Source organism: Adiantum capillus-veneris, chromosome 3 (genome assembly GCF_014529385.1).
Source record: "Adiantum capillus-veneris isolate H3 chromosome 3, ASM1452938v2, whole genome shotgun sequence".
Lineage (NCBI taxonomy): Eukaryota > Viridiplantae > Streptophyta > Polypodiopsida > Polypodiales > Pteridaceae > Adiantum > Adiantum capillus-veneris.
This window is the reverse complement of record NC_140933.1, coordinates 155,247,980-155,264,632: the sequence shown is the minus strand read 5'-3', so window position 1 is coordinate 155,264,632 and position 16,653 is coordinate 155,247,980. Positions and strand designations below refer to the sequence as shown.

General features: G+C 40.5%; 1 protein-coding gene across 1 annotated transcript; it reads right to left on the bottom strand.

Annotated features, from left to right (window-relative positions):
• Window positions 1-468: 468 nt before the first annotated feature.
• Window positions 469-4,751, bottom strand: LOC147462007 (uncharacterized). Its single transcript, XM_086506962.1, has 7 exons — window positions 4,322-4,751; window positions 3,577-4,164; window positions 3,062-3,349; window positions 2,305-2,831; window positions 2,088-2,217; window positions 1,014-1,985; window positions 469-926 (listed from the first exon to the last, which is right to left on the bottom strand). Exons 1-7 carry the CDS (start codon window positions 4,749-4,751, stop codon window positions 469-471), a joined length of 3,393 nt encoding a protein of 1,130 aa, XP_086363088.1.
• Between the last annotated feature and the right edge of the window lie 11,902 nt (window positions 4,752-16,653).

The following is a 16,653-nucleotide window of genomic DNA, read 5'->3' as shown; positions in this document are numbered from 1 at the left end:
CCATGGACATATCTCTACCTAAGTATAGCATTTCATAAACACCTACGATGATAAAACCTCGATGGGAGTGATCTCTGCAAAGGCATCCATGAATTATGTAGAGCAATAAAAGCTTAAAACTACAAATATACCATATATAAAAACTCTTACAATATAATATGAGTTTGATCAAATAAGATCACCAAAAACATAGCAGGAACTCTTCCCCTCCATTGCGGTGGATCTTCAACAGATTAAGTCAATGTATAAGCCAATCTTCTCAAGAAAATAATAGGTCAAGTTAATAAACTAATTTAAAAAAGAAGATAAATACCTCGAATGAATTCAGTGATGTGACCCACTACATAGGAAGCACTGCGTCGAGGGTCCATCTATGGGCAATACTTTGCTCTAAGAGATATGAATAAAATTTAACATCAAGTGTGTCTGACTTTAAGTGAGAGCCACAATGTCAATTTGAACTTATTGTTATGAGCTCACTAGTTGTAATACTTCCTTGAATACAATGTTTGGAGTGTAGTAACACTCTGCTTGAGTGTTTTCAGTATTGACAACAATCCTTATAGAAGCTGCACTTCGTACACGTGACATTGCAACATACAACTGTCCCTTAGAGAAGATCGATGACTCAAGATATAGACCAAGAATTCCAAGTGTTTGCCCTTGTGCTTTGTTAATAGTCATCCCAAAAGCAAGCCTGATTGGAAATTGACGAGGCTTCATTTGAAATGGAAGCCCCTGATGGCTTCCAATAATGAAGTCAATCCTTGGAAGAAAAACTCTCTCTCCAATATTTGATCCTTTAACTATCTCTGCCTCAATTACCTTATGATGAAATTGCTTGCATATCAATCTAGTTCCGTTGCATAATCCATGTCTTGGATCCAAATTGCGCAGCAACATGATAGGAGCATTTTCTTTCAAGACTAAAGCATGAGGTGGAAAACCACCACCAAGAGTAAGGCTATTCAGATATTCAATTGTGTACAAATGTGTGTTTTCCTCTGACATACAAATTGAATCTGCACTCAGATACTCTTTGCAATCTCCATGCATTATTTGCAATGCATAGTCATTAATTAAATCCACCTCTTTATTCCGTGGAGCAAGTATTGCTCGATCTCTAAAAAAAGTTGCATGATCTTGCAAATGACACAAATATCCATATATAAAGCTTAGAAGATCTGCCAAACTATTTCCTGGAAGCATCATGTGAGAAGGTATTTTGACTCTGTCTAAGTCTCCTTCATCATCCATAACCCCATTGCCAATATCAAGCACCCAACAGGAAAAACTTTGTTGAAGTGAATTTGAACCGCAATCAACTATACACATATTTTTGGTAAGCCTCAGTATCTTCGTGTATTTCCATATGTGAGAATGACACAACGAAGCATTTACAATGTCTGTACGACTACCTTTTGGTACAACAGGTCGTATTTGTCGAAAGTCACCTCCAAGCAAAATGACTTTTCCACCAAACAAAGTATCTCGCTGCATAATGTCTCTTAAAGTTCTGTCCACTGCTTCAAACGCATAGCGATGTGTCATGGGAGCTTCATCCCATATAAGTAAAACTGCATTCCTTAGAAGTTCTGCAAGTTGACTATTTACCTTTATATTGCAAGTTGATTTAGAGTGAAGCTCCAAAGGTATCTTAAACCTAGAATGAGCAGTTCTTCCATTACTCAAAAGCAAAGCTGCAATACCCGAGGATGCACATGCAAGAGCAACTCTACAACTTCTTCGCACTCGTGAAAGAAGTGCATTATATAAGTAAGTTTTTCCTGATCCACCATGACCATCTAGGAAAAATACCTTCCGAGAATGTGTGTCAACAGCTTGTAGCACTTGGTGATACGCATCTCGCTGATCCTCATTTAAGGAAGTTTCCATACAATCTGCTATACTACACTGTTCATCAACATTGAACATTGTTTCTTCAGCCATAGCACCATTTTCACTTAAGGATACCAATGTTGAGTCTATTGCAAGCAACATATAATCGCAAAGCCTCTTGCCATGTTGTTGCAAAAAGCATTCTATATGAAGCAAAGCTTGATTTTTTGCCACATCAAATCGCACACTTGCATCTGAAATACGCATCCTTAGGGCATAAACATAGTCCTCACAAAATTCAGTACAAAACCTGTCCCAAAGAGCAATCGGATGAAGTGGCTCACAAAAGACTAATATGATTGCAAACAGTTGTCTCAACTGCATTCCATTTTGAAAAAAAGATGCCTCTTGGAGGCAAATTGACCATTCTTCATCATCTTGCAATAATCCTCTAGCTATACATGCCTCCTTGTATGTATCATAGATGTGACCATCATACATACACAAGTCTTCAAAACACTTACATCCCTTGTAAATATTGAGAAACATTCGTAGGTAATAAACCTCACCAGCAGTAGGGACAATATTATACATTCTTCCAATAGAAACACCCTGTTGTCGTAGAGACCATGCCTTTCGACTTTTATTCCATACCCAACCATTTGGAAAGTCAGTATATGTGAATCTATTTGCTTCAAGATAATTTTGATTTGCAATAAACCATTCTGTCAAGGTAGTTTTTCTATTTTGCTCATTATCTAGCAAATGTGATACATCATCACCATCTTGAAATGTAACCATATTCTGCAATGGAAGGTGTACTTGCAATCGTTGAATAGCTGGCCTTTCACTATGCATGTCGAAGCCAAATATTCTCCACATAGCCTCAGATGCAAAAACATAACGTGCATTGAGATAACTATTGATCTCATCAGTAGCTCCTTCACCATCTTGAAGGACAACAGTGGCTCGATCATGTCCTTGTAGACATACTTATAAAGATATTTCATGGCAGTGACAATAGAGCAAATCTCCACATTAATATGGGCTTGGTATCTTAGTGATAAGAGAGGGTTGTAAGGAATAACCCAACGATTATCTAAATTGTAATTTTTAGACGTAACAAACCTTCCATCATCTCTTCTCATATACACAAGATATCCACTTTCGTTTACATTTGTAGACGTAGAAAATGTTCGTGGAAACTTGAATCTACACTTACCATCAACCATACATGGAGAACGTGGGTTCAAAGGACCGCATGGCCCTTGAACATTACAACGACTCATTACATCAAATAATTCTGGAAACACATTCTTGTCAGGGAGCTCTGCACAAACCAACTTGTCATAGTGTAATGTATCTGTGGGTTTATATTCGGATGCAAGTATCAACAATATATGTGCATGAGGAAGACCTCTTTTCTGAAACTCAATCACTGAAACATGTCCAATCACCTCCCACCAAATACGGCTTGCTTGATAAGTAAATGCATCATATCTTGGAACTTCTGATAAAACACTCGTATAGTCAGATCAGGACGATCAACGACACTTTGTCCAGGTAGTAATGCATCATCTATTTCCTTCCATCGTGGATTACATGTGAATGTGATGAAGAGATCCGGTTTTCCCCTACTACGAACAATTGCCATTGCATCTTGAAATAGTTGGCACATATATCTTGGACCTCCAACAAAAGATGAAGGCAAAACAATTCTACGGCCAACATTTTGACCTTCAACCCTCTCTAAGCCATCTCTAGCCTCAACCATGTCAACCAATCCTTGGTACAATTCACCACAAAGTGTTCTTTGGTTATTTCGCCTCCACAAAAGCTGTGACTCCTCTAGAGTACTATAAGCATCCACGACATACTGTTGTAATAGCCTACCTCCTCGCAGAAGACACTCCACAGTATCATCTCTTACTTGTAAGCGAAAGACATAATATTGCTTTTGACTCAATTTTTTTCCATCGGCAGTCTGTAAATAAAGATGCCACCCATCCTTTCCACTTGGAAATAATAAAACATACAATAAGGACATGTAAGCTCGATGCATACTGGAGATTCTTTTCAAACCCCCGTGTCGAAAATTTAGTACAATGTCACGATAGCCAATATTTCTATCATCCCCTTGTCCTGGCATAATTGCAGCAACTTCAGAACCCCTTGGAGCAAGATGTTGCCAACCATCACAACGATGCTCCGCAATCATATTGGGTACCATAGCATTTCCAGACAAAGAAGCAGCAGATCGTAGAGAATTTGCATAAGGATTTACTCTATGCATCATCACTTGTAAACACTCTAGAATACTATGATCTAAATTTGAAACATGATGCAATCTGTTGCTCAACTCATGTTCGGTATCAAAAAAATATAATTGTGCAAAGCGTGGGACTTCATTTTGTCCTTCGGGCTGGCGCTAAAGAACCAATGCTATGATAGACAGAGCCGTGAATCTTAAAAGTGTATACACCTCTCCCACCATAATTAATAGTCTCATCGATATGGGCATCAAGAGACACAAATGCCAATGCATTATTATATCCTCGAATGTTTTGTAAGAACTGTCTACTTCTTGTTGTGGTTGAGCTCATCAAATCTTTCAATTCATTTGGTGGCTCATTCAAAGGAAGTAATTGGACTTTTCCATCAGAGCAGCAATATTTACCCACAAATGTTTGGATAGTCTTTCCTTCGTCCTTCCAGGCCTTTGCTCCACATTTGGAGCAAACATAATCTAAGCTTCCTAAATTGTGCAACACACACTTTTTGGATAGAACTGGTGCCATAGACTTGTGATGTAAAAGGAGAGATGTTGGATATTCAAAGCGGATGGACAAACAATGCTTTTCTACTTTAGAATAGTTTCCCTCTACTAAGTTCATTGCTGTCCTAACATTCATGGCTTCAGAGTTTCCTTCATGTACATCATGCATGCTTTGCCTTTCATTGCACTCCAATAAAGTTCCAATAGTACTTTGTAGTGAATGCCTTGTTCTCTCTCGCGCTATTTGGCGCCTCACCTTTCGCGAATCATCACACAGTCGACTACGTCGTGCATGACCAGGTGATAATATACGTGGTCCAGATACCATCTATGAAATTAGGTGCAAATAGATCTCATATAAATACAATATACCTCATATAATTTGGATCTATCACTAAAAGAACATTCTTATGCATAATAAAATCAATATAAACTGGGACATCTAACTATATCCTCTAACCTAAATACATTTGACACATTGATAGTGACTCAATTAAAAAGTACAATTTGATGAAGATACAACATAACATTACATATTTCTACCATAAGTAGGACTAAATACATTTGACACAACGGCTTGACTCAGTTAAAAAGAACAGTTTGATGAAGATACAACAAAAACATTACATATTTCTACCATTAATAGGATTAGTAGGAATAGGTCGTTGAGAAACTTGACGCTGCTTTGGTCGAACTAATCTAGCCAAAGCACTTAATTCATTTGAGGTAGCTCGGATATTTGAAATTCTTGAACCTTGAACCTTTGTCAAAGCATCAAGCTTGTTGACGATACTTCTCAATCCTGGCACGATTTGTCATAGATTATTGTTTTGCATTCGTCCTTTTGATTCACGTTGACTCCGCGAAGCCTCTTTTCGAAGATTCTCAATAGATGCCAATACCATCTTTTGAGAATCCTCAACTTTGGAAAGTTTCTCTCTCATGTATGCCTCACCCTCTAATCTCTACATGTTTGATGCTTTTGTCTCTTCTCGCAATTTCCATAGTATCCCACTTTCAATCTCCAATGCAGAGCTTAAAGTTTCAACCACATTAGAGACATTGGTCTGCATTGTCTCCATCCTATTGCAGGAGGCTTTGATCTCTAGCAAGGTTTCAATAATTTGCTTCTTTGAATTCCACTCAACATTTTGAGCTGCTCTCTTTGCCGCACGCACATTTCAAATACGAAGAGATGAAAGTATCTCCCGTTCATTAGCAAGTGCACTATTCCTCCCGACATTTCGAGCTGCTCTCTTTGCTGCACACACATTGCGAATAGTAGGAAGAGATGACAGTATCTCCTCTGCACCGGCTGATGCAGTTACACTATCCCAGACGATATCAAGCCGTTGGTTGCAATAGCCAATGGAATGGCACAACTAATCTCCATTTTACTGTACACAAAAAACTACAGTGGTTGCAAAGAGAAATGTGACGACCAGAGAGAAGGTTTGAATGCTTGTAAATTAAAAAGTAACCCTCGTAGAATATTCATTTTTTAAGTGTTTTCTATTTTAGAATTAAAAAATACATAATCTTTATCTAGATGTGAAAAACAACAAAGGATTGCATGAGAAGTGGAAAACAAACCAAAATGCTCATGAATCACTTTTGTTCAGTAGATAAAAGTTTTGCTCAATACATGCTCAACCCCATCTACATTTGAAAATGGGAAAAGAGCGTTTAGCACTGGGACGCTTGAAAATAGGCTCCTTATGATTCTCTATCTTATCAGGTCCTACAATGCTCTTTAGAGCATTAATTTTGCTATAAACTTCACATATAGAACAACAACCTAACTCAGAATCAAGGTAGAGGGCATCTGAATATCCCATCTTTACTCGAATCTGCAAAAGGCGTAGGTTGCGAAACCATTGACTGGGATCATTCTGGATTCTGACGAACACCTGGTGCAAGGGTGTCCCATCTCGAGTCATGGAAGTGCGGTCGTAGGTTCTCCAAGCTTCTTGTATAGTAACACCCGGAACGAAACCTCGAACAATGCTTTGAAAGAAGTCAGCTTTGTTTTCCGGAGAGTAGTGAATTATTATGTGATCCATTACTATCTCCATCGCTTCCAATCCATGACCAAAACATTCAGCAGATACCCTAGGTGCCATAAAGTTCCTAAGAAAAAAAAAGAGAGACATTGTAAGTGTAGTTGCTCTAGGACTTCATCCACAAAACTTGACTTTACAATATGTCTCTTTAAATAAGTCTGTTTCTAAGTCTGATTTCCATCCCTCTCTCTCCCTCTCCATCCCCCTCTCTCTTTCTCTATCTCTCACTTTCACTCTATATCTAAAATTTATAGGGTTCGGAAGCAATACTGGATCTTTCAATCATACGTGTTTTTCTCTCTATCCAACCCTTTTTGAAATCTATAATGGTTTCATGTGATCTTCTATCCATGTGGTCACCTTTTGGAGAGAAGCCCTCTGTTTGCATCATATGGAAAATAGATCAGTCCTTGCCTCTTTGGGACATCATCTCCTCCCACAATTATCAAACTCGGCATGATGTATAGAACAATTAGGTGTTTTATCTTATTGTTAAGAAGAAGATGTTGCGTCCAAATTCCCTCTTGAATTTCTTACAACAGGGTACTTATAACCTTGGGATCTATTGAAACTATTCGTATGAGAGTGACAAACTGGTTATGTTACTATCATTGGAATAGCATAGGTAGATTTGGAGACAAAGATACCATCTTGGTTCAGTATGAAGGCTCTCTTGGGATTGCCTTTTGAGTATCATGCCTTGATTTTCAAGACTACGCAAGAATCTCTAAGGCCTATTGGAATTGCTCTAGGCATTTACATCAAGCCCAAGATCTCTGGAAACCCTATCTATGACATTAAAATCTACATCTTTGGATGGAATTGTTACTCACATTTAACTCTTCCTACGTCTCTCCCTCTCCCCTCCCCCCCCCCCCCCCCCCCTCTCTCTCTCTCTCTCTCTCTCTCTCTCTCTTTGTTTGTGTGTGGTTGTGTAGCATGCACGCGTGTATGTGTGTAAGTATCCTTCAAACTCAGTTCATTTTCAACTCTTTGTCTCTCTATGTGTGTTTGTGTGTGTTTTCTTCCCCCCCCCCCCCCTTCTCTCTCTCTCTCTCTCTCTCTCTCTCTCTCTCTCTCTCGCTCTCGGCTTAGTTCACGCCTACTTGTTTAGGATCCCATAGTACTTTTATCTTATCATTTTATCATTTGGTAATTTCATTTTGTTACTCTGACTTTGTATCAGATTCAACACATTGTAACCTTCTAGTCCCATATGGTATCAAATTCACAGTTTTGTAACAGTTTGGACTCATAGTTGATTTTGGCCTTTTGAAGACGTTAAAATAACTTAATTTACCTAGAACATTTCATGCCATACTCTCTCGATCTCGATATCTAGAGTGCAAATGAGGATGGATTCTAGTAGTAGAAGTATTTTGTAGTCTTTTAGCACCCAGACATGGTATCACATTCACAGTTTTGTAATAGTTAGGACTCATAGTTGATTTTAGCCTTTTGAAGACGTCAATATAACATCTCATTTCATTCGACTTCGCTCTCTCTCTCTCTCTCTCTCTCTCTCTATCTTCACATTTTTTGTAACAGTTTGGTCTCATAGGTTATTTTGGCCTTTTGACTTAATTGTAAAGATTAGTAGAACATTTCATTTCATTTCTTTCTCTCTATCTTCACATTTTTTGTAACAGTTTGGTCTCATAGTATAGATTTCTAGCTCTATTTCCCATCACACACACACACACACACACACACTTTCACTATGTATCTAAAATTTGTAGGGTTCAGAAGCAACACTGGACCTCTCTCTCTCTCTCTCTCTCTCTCTCTCTCTCTCTCTCTCTCTCTCTCTCTCTCTCTCTCTCTCTCTCGCATAGGAGCTACGGAGATCACAACGGCCACGATTGAGGAGCGGGGCTACATAACATTGACAAAGAGTACAACAAAGGATTCGACCCAAATTCTCTCGATAGCTAGGGTGCAAAGGAGAATGGATTTAGCACCCAGACATGGTTTCAGATTCACAGCTTTGTAACAGTTTGGACTCGTAGGTGATTTTGGCCTTTTGAAGACATTAATATACAATCTCATTCCATTTCATTTCATTCTCTCTATCTCTATCTTCACAGTCTGGTCTCATAAGTCATTTTAGCCTTTTGAAGACGTTAATATCATTTCATTTCGTTTTCTCTATGTTTTATTTTATTCGAGCCATACTCTCTCAATAGCTAGAGTGCAAACGAGGATGGATTTAGCACCCAAACATGGTATGAGATTCACAGTTTTGTAACAAATTGGACTCATAGGTTATTTTGGCCTTTGAAGATGTTAATATCATTTAGTATCTTTTTCTCTATGTTAGATTTTTAATAACATTAATTTAACAAAACATTTCTCTCTCTCTCTCTCTCTCTCTCTCTCTCTCTCTCTCTCTCTCTTTGTGTGAAAACAAAACAAATCAAATAAATAGTTAACCAAAACATTCACAATTTTTGTAACAGTTTGGTCTCATAGGTCATTTTGGCCTTTGAAAGGCATTAAGATAACATTTCATTCCATTTCATTAACCTAGGTTTTTTTTTAGTGGCCATTTCGGGTGAATTGTCATTTCTCTCTCTCTCTCTCTCTCTCTCTCTCTCTCTCTCTCTCTCTCTCTTTGCAAATAAACAAATGAAATAAAAATTAGCCAAAACATTTACCTGGTTGACTTCGCACACACCTCGACTCCACTTGTCTTGGCTTGCTCACTTGCTGCCTACAACCGAAATATAGATGTAAGGTTTATTTCATTTCAGTTGATTAAATGATGCATGCAATGGGAGAGAGAGAGAGAGAGAGAGAGAGAGAGAGAGAGAGAGAGAGAGCGCCAATAGTGAGCAAGAAGCACCACCCTGCGCAGGGAGGGAGTGCGCGACAGAGAGCGTGCACGAGAGGACCATGCATGCAACCCCGGGGGGGGGGGGGGGGGGGAGAGAGAGAGAGAGAGAGAAAGAGCGTAGTTGCGCTCGATAGCCATCTCTCTCAGCCGTGTAGCAGCATGTGCGAGAGCCACAACATAGTGCAACAGCCCCGTGCAGCAGCTCGATCCCATGCTGCAGTAGCCCCGAAATCTCGCGCAATAGCCGTCCGCGACTCTCTCTCTCTCTCTCTCTCAGCCGTGCAGCAACCCGTGCGAGAGCCACAGCACAGCTTTGCAACCCCGTGCAGCAGCTCGAATCGATGCTGCAGTAGCCCCGTGAGGCAGCAAGCTCGTGAAAACATCAACGTGACCCCGACGAGGGCTGCGGAGAGCCGGCCAGGCGAGGGCCACGATGCCCAGCACAGATGTGCATGCCCATGCTGTAGCAGCTGCGTCACCTTGGGGCCCATCCAGCAGCGTCACCTTACGGCCCGTGCAGCTGCGTCACCTTGGGGTAGCACTAAACAGAGGGGGATAGGCGGAGAGCCAGGCAGGCGAGGGCTGCCCTGTGCAAGCAAGGAATGCAGCTGCGTCACCTTGGGGTAGCACTAAACAGAGGGGGGGGATAGGCGGAGAGCCAGGCAGGCGAGGGCTGCCTTGTGGGTGATGCTCAGGCGAGGGCTGCCCTGTGCAAGCGAGGAAGCATGGGTGAGGTGAGAAGATGGGTGAGGAGGATACCTTCCTGCCTTGCAGACGCGAAGCAGACTCTTCTTCGAGCTCTCTCTCTCTCTCTCTCTCTCTCTCTCTCTCTCACAGTAGTGGCCTGCCGAGAATGCACAAAGCAGTCTTATTCTTCTTCTTCTTCTTCTCTCTCTCTCTCTCTCTCTCTCTCTCTCTCTCTCTCTCTCTCTCTCTCTCTCTCTCTCTCTGTGCGCAGTCTGAGCTCATGAAGCCGGTCTGAGGGGCGGGTCCTACTGCTGCAAGCCTTTTGAATTTCGGCCGCCACCAAGCAGAGCTGCCACCAAGCATATTCGTCGCTCAACTTCATTGCTTGGCAGAGCGTGGAGGCGCCGTTATGGCGAGCGTGTGCTGTTTTTTGCCAGGTCTTTTTTGTCTCAAGCCTTCAGGTGGCAGTTAACGACATGTGGCACCTCACCCCCAGCGCCATAGAATGTTAGTAGATGGATGCCATCATGGGTTGAAAGCACGATGGGGTTTTACATTCAATTATAATCCAAACTAGGAAAAAGCTTGGCTTGAGTTCTTGAGAGAACTTGGGGTCCACAGAAAGAGGCATACAAGAGAATCTCACAATATCCATTCCTTGCTTCCAAGAGAGAGTCTTCCATTTCCCACGTTTTAAGCAATAAGAATTAGAAGTTGCTTGTGAGAGCATGAGTGGCACCCACCTCCACTCGTTTGAGGATACGGACCAAAAAATTAGCCCACAACTGCTCATGCCTCATAGTCATCGTCTTGCTTTTTGATGAGATTTTAAGGCAGAACCATGAAAGTGGTTTGTGAGAATGACTAGGAGCATCATCCTCCGTGTGCTACTTGAGCATTTAAAGTGTGCTACCTTCTCCACCAAGGCCTTTTCTTAAAAGCCTTGTTTGACCATATCAGGTTGACTTAATTATGACACTTTGTCCAATCGTGAACTTTTGGGTCAATGGTGCTATGATTTTGGGAAAATCTATAGAGGACATTCTAAGGAGATTCTATACTCTCTCTCTCTCTCTCTCTCTCTCTCTCTCTCTCTCTCTCTCTAGTTATTTAAATTTAATTAGGGGCTATGATTTTGTTACGTCTAAGTCATAGGGCTTATTAAAGTAACATGTATATAAACATAAATTAAATAAACATACAATCCTTTCTTCACCTATAAGCTCGCAAGTCGCACCACTTATTGTATATTGGGCTTCAAGCAGCTTCATAAACGTAGGCCTAGCCTAGGTAGTTGTATTTCGAAATGGCTTTGCAACCACCGATGTTGGTAAATGCTATGGATTGCAAAGCGAAACTTTCATTTAGTCACATCCTCTTGAGGCCTTGGCTCAAATTCACCCATTGCTTTACGAAGAACGTCGTACTCCATTCCAATATGAGACAACCCTCCACTATTACCCTCCACTATTACGTAACCTCCAGATTTCGACACCACATCTCTTTTGTGGAATAGTTTGCTCCCCTTTTCCTTAAGCGTGGAAAAAATACAAATCATGGCTGTGTTGGTGTTCTTGCACGCACACACACGGACGCAAACTATCATACATATAATAACATTCTTGTAGCACCCATGCAATACTGGTATGCACACACAAAGACACATGCAAAAATAATGTTATACATCTGTGTGTATCATTTGACTTGAAACATTTCAAACTCAAAGGTTTTGGACAAAAGAGCTATGTTTTTTTTCGGACAAGCATATGAATGTTGTGGGAGAGCACCAAATTTGCTTGGGGATAGGTTTTATGAGGTCCCATTTTATGCTTGAATCTAAGACTCCATCGACCAAGGCTTGATTAGCCATTCACATGATTGGGGACTTTAGATCCTCCTAGAATTCTTTGAAGAACTTAGTAGTCAAACCGTCTTACCTAGGGGACTTCTCCTTGCTTAATGCATGTAACGCCAAAGAAGATGCCTCCTCGATAAAAGCCCTCTCAAGGAGGTTGGCTTCTGGATGGGAGATCGTCTTATTTACACTCCTAAGAAGAGTTTCTCTGGCTTCATCTACTTCCAGTGAGTGGGCCTCAACCTTGCCTATGATCTGGCGTAAGTGATCAACCATTTCATCTTGGTTTTTTACTGACTTCCCTTCCCCATCCAAAAGCAAGTGAATAAGGCCTCGACTTCTCTTGACTTTTTGGGCCCTTAAGAAGTACCATTGATTAGCTGCCTCCGACTGTAGGTAGGTTTCGCTGGAAAATAATCTTGCCTTCCTAACCTCCTCAAGTTGTTGATCGGCCAGGTCAGTTTTTGCTTCCAGCCACCTTTACGCTTGGCTTCGAAAGCTGACCCTTCCTGTTTTTTAGAGGTTAGCAGATCCACTTCATCTACAAGGTGCTTCAAGCACTCCTCGCGAGATTTATTTATTCTTGGACCTAATGTTTTGACCGCTTTTTGAATACTGTCGGCAAAAATATCACATGCTCTAGGGTTGGCCAAATTAATATCTTTATGTCAAATCTTGCATATGGCTTTTTTGGCTAGGCTTATGAAGAGAGTGCGCCCCTAGCTTCTTAGACCCTTTGGGGTACTCTCCTTCTCCTTTGGCTTTTCAGCGTCTGACCCAGCCTCGTCTCCAGGACCCAATAAATGGGGAGGAAAGTGGGAGAGTGACACCATATACCTGGGAAAAATAGGGGGGGGCCTGGGATAAAATATCCCAGGCCTCCATGAGCATATCTAACCATATAACAACGCCGAAGCCGGAGCTAAAGATGGCAAGACACAACCCGACATGAGAAACCTGTTAGGATAACCCTAACTTCACTACATGTGAACCGCACATAATTAAGATCCTCAAACCCTTATGGAAAACGTGCCTACACCTAGTGCTTGATTTGCATGCCACATGGAGCATACACTTGTCCTAAACCTCCTCATGTACACAACACCTAGCCACCTATGTGGATGCACTAGCATTTGCCACCTCTACTACATGCATGTACCACTCCATCTATAAATGGAAGACCATTGTACAAAATCACTCTCTCGATGTAATATAATCCATTGCATCTTTTTCTTGTATACTATTATTACGTGATTTCAAGTGAAAACTTAGCTTAGGATTAACCATCTATTATTATGAATGCAAGCAATCATTATCCATTGTAATCAATAGAGCTTTACAAGTGGTATCAGAGCGTTATTGTGAAGCTCATTATAAATAACATTAGCTTTATTACTCATTTAGCCTGTGATAAGCGGCATGGAAAGCATGGGAGGATGAACCAAGTCTCATCTGAATAAAAGTTTTTTGTCTTTTTCACTTAATGAGAAAGGTTTTTCGAGTTTTTCAAATTGAGGGGTGATCAATATTAAGTGCGTGTCGAGTAGATTACAAAAAGGTTTTTTTTTTGTGTGTGATGAGTGGAGTCACTCTTAAAGAGGGCAAAAGGGAAAGGTCAAGGCTTAGTGCGCTCAAATCCTTGCCACCTGTCCACACCTTGTCTTCATCCTAGCTCGGATTCACTTGACCGATTTTTATGCATCAAAATAGTATCTGAGATACGAGTAGTGTATGGTGTTTTGCGTTTATGTGCTTGTAACCATTTAGAAATAATAAGACAAATCTCCTTCAAGGGGGGGACCATCCCATCTTCTGGTCCCTAGTGTTGTGTCCTTTTCTACGTCATTTTCTCATAAATATCTTGTGCAAAGTTTCAAGTGAGAAAGGGAAATCATATTTAAAGTATTAAGTACATGCATCCGTTTGGGTGACAAGTCGTGTGACACCAGCGAAGTGTTAGAGTTCATGCATCTCTCTTGGTTTGTCCAGTCGGTCCCAGTTTCTCCGAGGGACAAGTGCTAGGGAGTGAGCGTTGTTTTGTGGTTGTGCCCGACCAGTGTGAGGTAGGTTTCTTATGTCGTGTTGTCTACCATCTTTAGCTCGGGTTTTGGCTTTGTTCTATGGTTGGATAGGCTCTTGGAGGTCTGGGATATTTTATCCTAGGCTCCCCTTATTTTTCCTACGTATCTGGTGCCTCTCTCCCATTTTCCTCCCCATTTATTTGGTTGTGGAGTCTTGAGGCTGGGTCGGATGCATAAAAGCCAAAGGAGAAGGAAAATACCCCAAAGGGTTTGGTAAAAAAAGACATATGCAAGATTTGTAAAGATTATCGCGAGGAGTGCCTGAAGCACCTTGCAGATGAAGTGGAGATGTCAACCTCTAAAAAATAGGGAGGGTCAGCTTCTAAAGCCAAGCATAAAAGATGGCTGGAAGAAAAAAATGACATGGTCGATCAACAACTTGAGGAGGTTAGGAAGGCCATATTATTATCCAGAGAAACCTACATGCAGTCGGAGGCAGCTAATCAATGGTACTTCTTCAAGGCCCTAAAAGTCAAGAGAAGTTGAGACCTTATTCACTTGATTTTAGATGGGGAAGGGAAGGCAGTAAAAATCCAAGATGAAATGGCTAAACTAATGTTGGATCACTTACTCCAAATCATAAGCCAGCTTGAGGTCCACTCATTGGAAGTAGATGAAGCCAGAGAAACTCTTATTAGGAGTGTAAATAAGTTTGTGAGCACTCTCTCTCCCCCTCATGCAATGCCAAATGGTCAACATTTCACATGCCAGGCTATAAGAGGAGTCATCCACTGAGCATCTAGAGGGGATAATTCTTAAACTTTACTAAATAATTATGACGAGTTCTTTACTAAATACGTACGATGAGTTCTTCCATATTTTAGTTGGCAATCCTAATGGTGTATGATCTATTTTGGAAGAAGTATTTCTTGAGTTTCCTCTACCTCAGGGGGATCTTTTGTAGCTGGTTCTACAGGAGGTTCACCCAATGAAAGGTTGTAAAAGGCTCATGTGAAAAGCATTATGGATTTTCCAATTCTTTGGAAGATCCAATCTAAATTCTACGTCATTTATCTAATCTATAATCTTAAAAGAGCCATAACATCTATTGGAAAGTTTTACGAGTTTCTTTTTATGATTGGCTTGTTTCTTAAGTCGCGCTTTATCAAACTAGAGAATAACAAATTGTATTCTAGTTAGCTTGAGATCACAACAATGTTTATCTACTGCTTTCTTATGCTTTTCTTGAGATCTAAGGATAGTACGCTTCACTTGAGTGTAAGCGATATCTAGATCCTGATAAAAATCATTAGCTCTAAATATCTTATCATTGGTAAGAAGGATTGGAGCAAGAATATGTGGTTTGCCATAAATAATCTTAAAAGAAGCTTTTCTTACAGAGGAATGTACAATGTTATTATAGGCAAAATCTATAAGAGTTAGATATTTCTCCCATTCTTGTTGGTTATCTAAGACATAGCACTCTAAAAATGTCTAGGAATGTGGAATTAGCGATTTTTCTTTGTCCATCTGTTTGAGGAAAATAAGGTGAAGAAAAATCCAGCCTAGTTCCAAAGTTTGTAAAAAGGGCACGTTTGTGGATCGCGACACTTATAATCTTTTTGGGCATTCTATGATGCTTAAAAACACTCACAATGATGTTCATGGAAGTAATATCTTCCTGCATTTTGGTTGGGCTGGAGTATATGTGGGCGTATGTGATTGGGCTAGTGCAACCTTGTTCCCAACAGAGAACACATTTCCGAAGTTGCCAAATCTTCTCCCATCGACAAGGGTAACCTGGAGCAAGCGATATTGGTAGGTGGCTCCCGAATGTATATCCAGAAATCCTTCAGTCTACACGCGCAGCCAAGATATCTACTCCCTTTGTAAATTCATTCAAGAACTCCTTAAATATTTACCTATGGATGATGACACTAATTATATTGCTTTCCTCAAACGCTTTCAGGAAGTCCTGTGCACTTGTGTATCTCCCAATCCTACCTAGCACAAGTCCTCACTTGATCTCCTCAGCATGTTACAAGGCATTAAGCGTGTTGGTCGCACACTCCCAGATAGTGTAGGCTTCATACCATCCAATGATTGAAATCATACCATGTAATTTGAGAGTGTGTTTATACTTTGCAATGAAATAGTTTTGTCTTGTCTCATGTCCATTGTCTTGAAATTTCATGCTATTTCATTACATTGGTGTTGTCAAAGTGATGAGAGAGCTGTGAATTTTAAAATTGTGTATATTGAACATTGATTGTACCATCGATTGTAGTTTTTTAATCAATGTGTATCTATTGTTTCGATCTAATATTTTATTATCGTGTGATTCTATCATAATAATCAATATCTAATTTTCCTAAATGATTTTCTCATGTTAAACTGATCATTTAATATGGGGAAGTGCCAGGGGAGAAAAAGCTAGAATATTGGTTAAGCTAGCAGACCGGCCGTGTAGGGATCCAAAGGAGGGAAAGTAGGGATCCAAAAGGGGGGCCATCTGCAGAAGAGCAATGTGCACCAATGGGCTTAAAAGACCCTAAGGTTCAGCCCATTACGACTTC

Excerpts from the sequence above, each read along its gene's own strand:
- LOC147462007 (XM_086506962.1), bottom strand. The coding sequence starts at position 4,751 with ATGAATGTTAGGACAGCAATGAACTTAGTAGAGGGAAACTATTCTAAA. Across the intron at positions 1,986-2,087 it reads GATGCGTATTTCAGATGCAA|ACTCAACATTGGTATCCTTA; the intron begins GTGTGCGATTTG and ends TGCTTGCAATAG. Across the intron at positions 927-1,013 it reads TCTGAGTGCAGATTCAATTT|TCTTGAAAGAAAATGCTCCT; the intron begins GTATGTCAGAGG and ends CTCATGCTTTAG.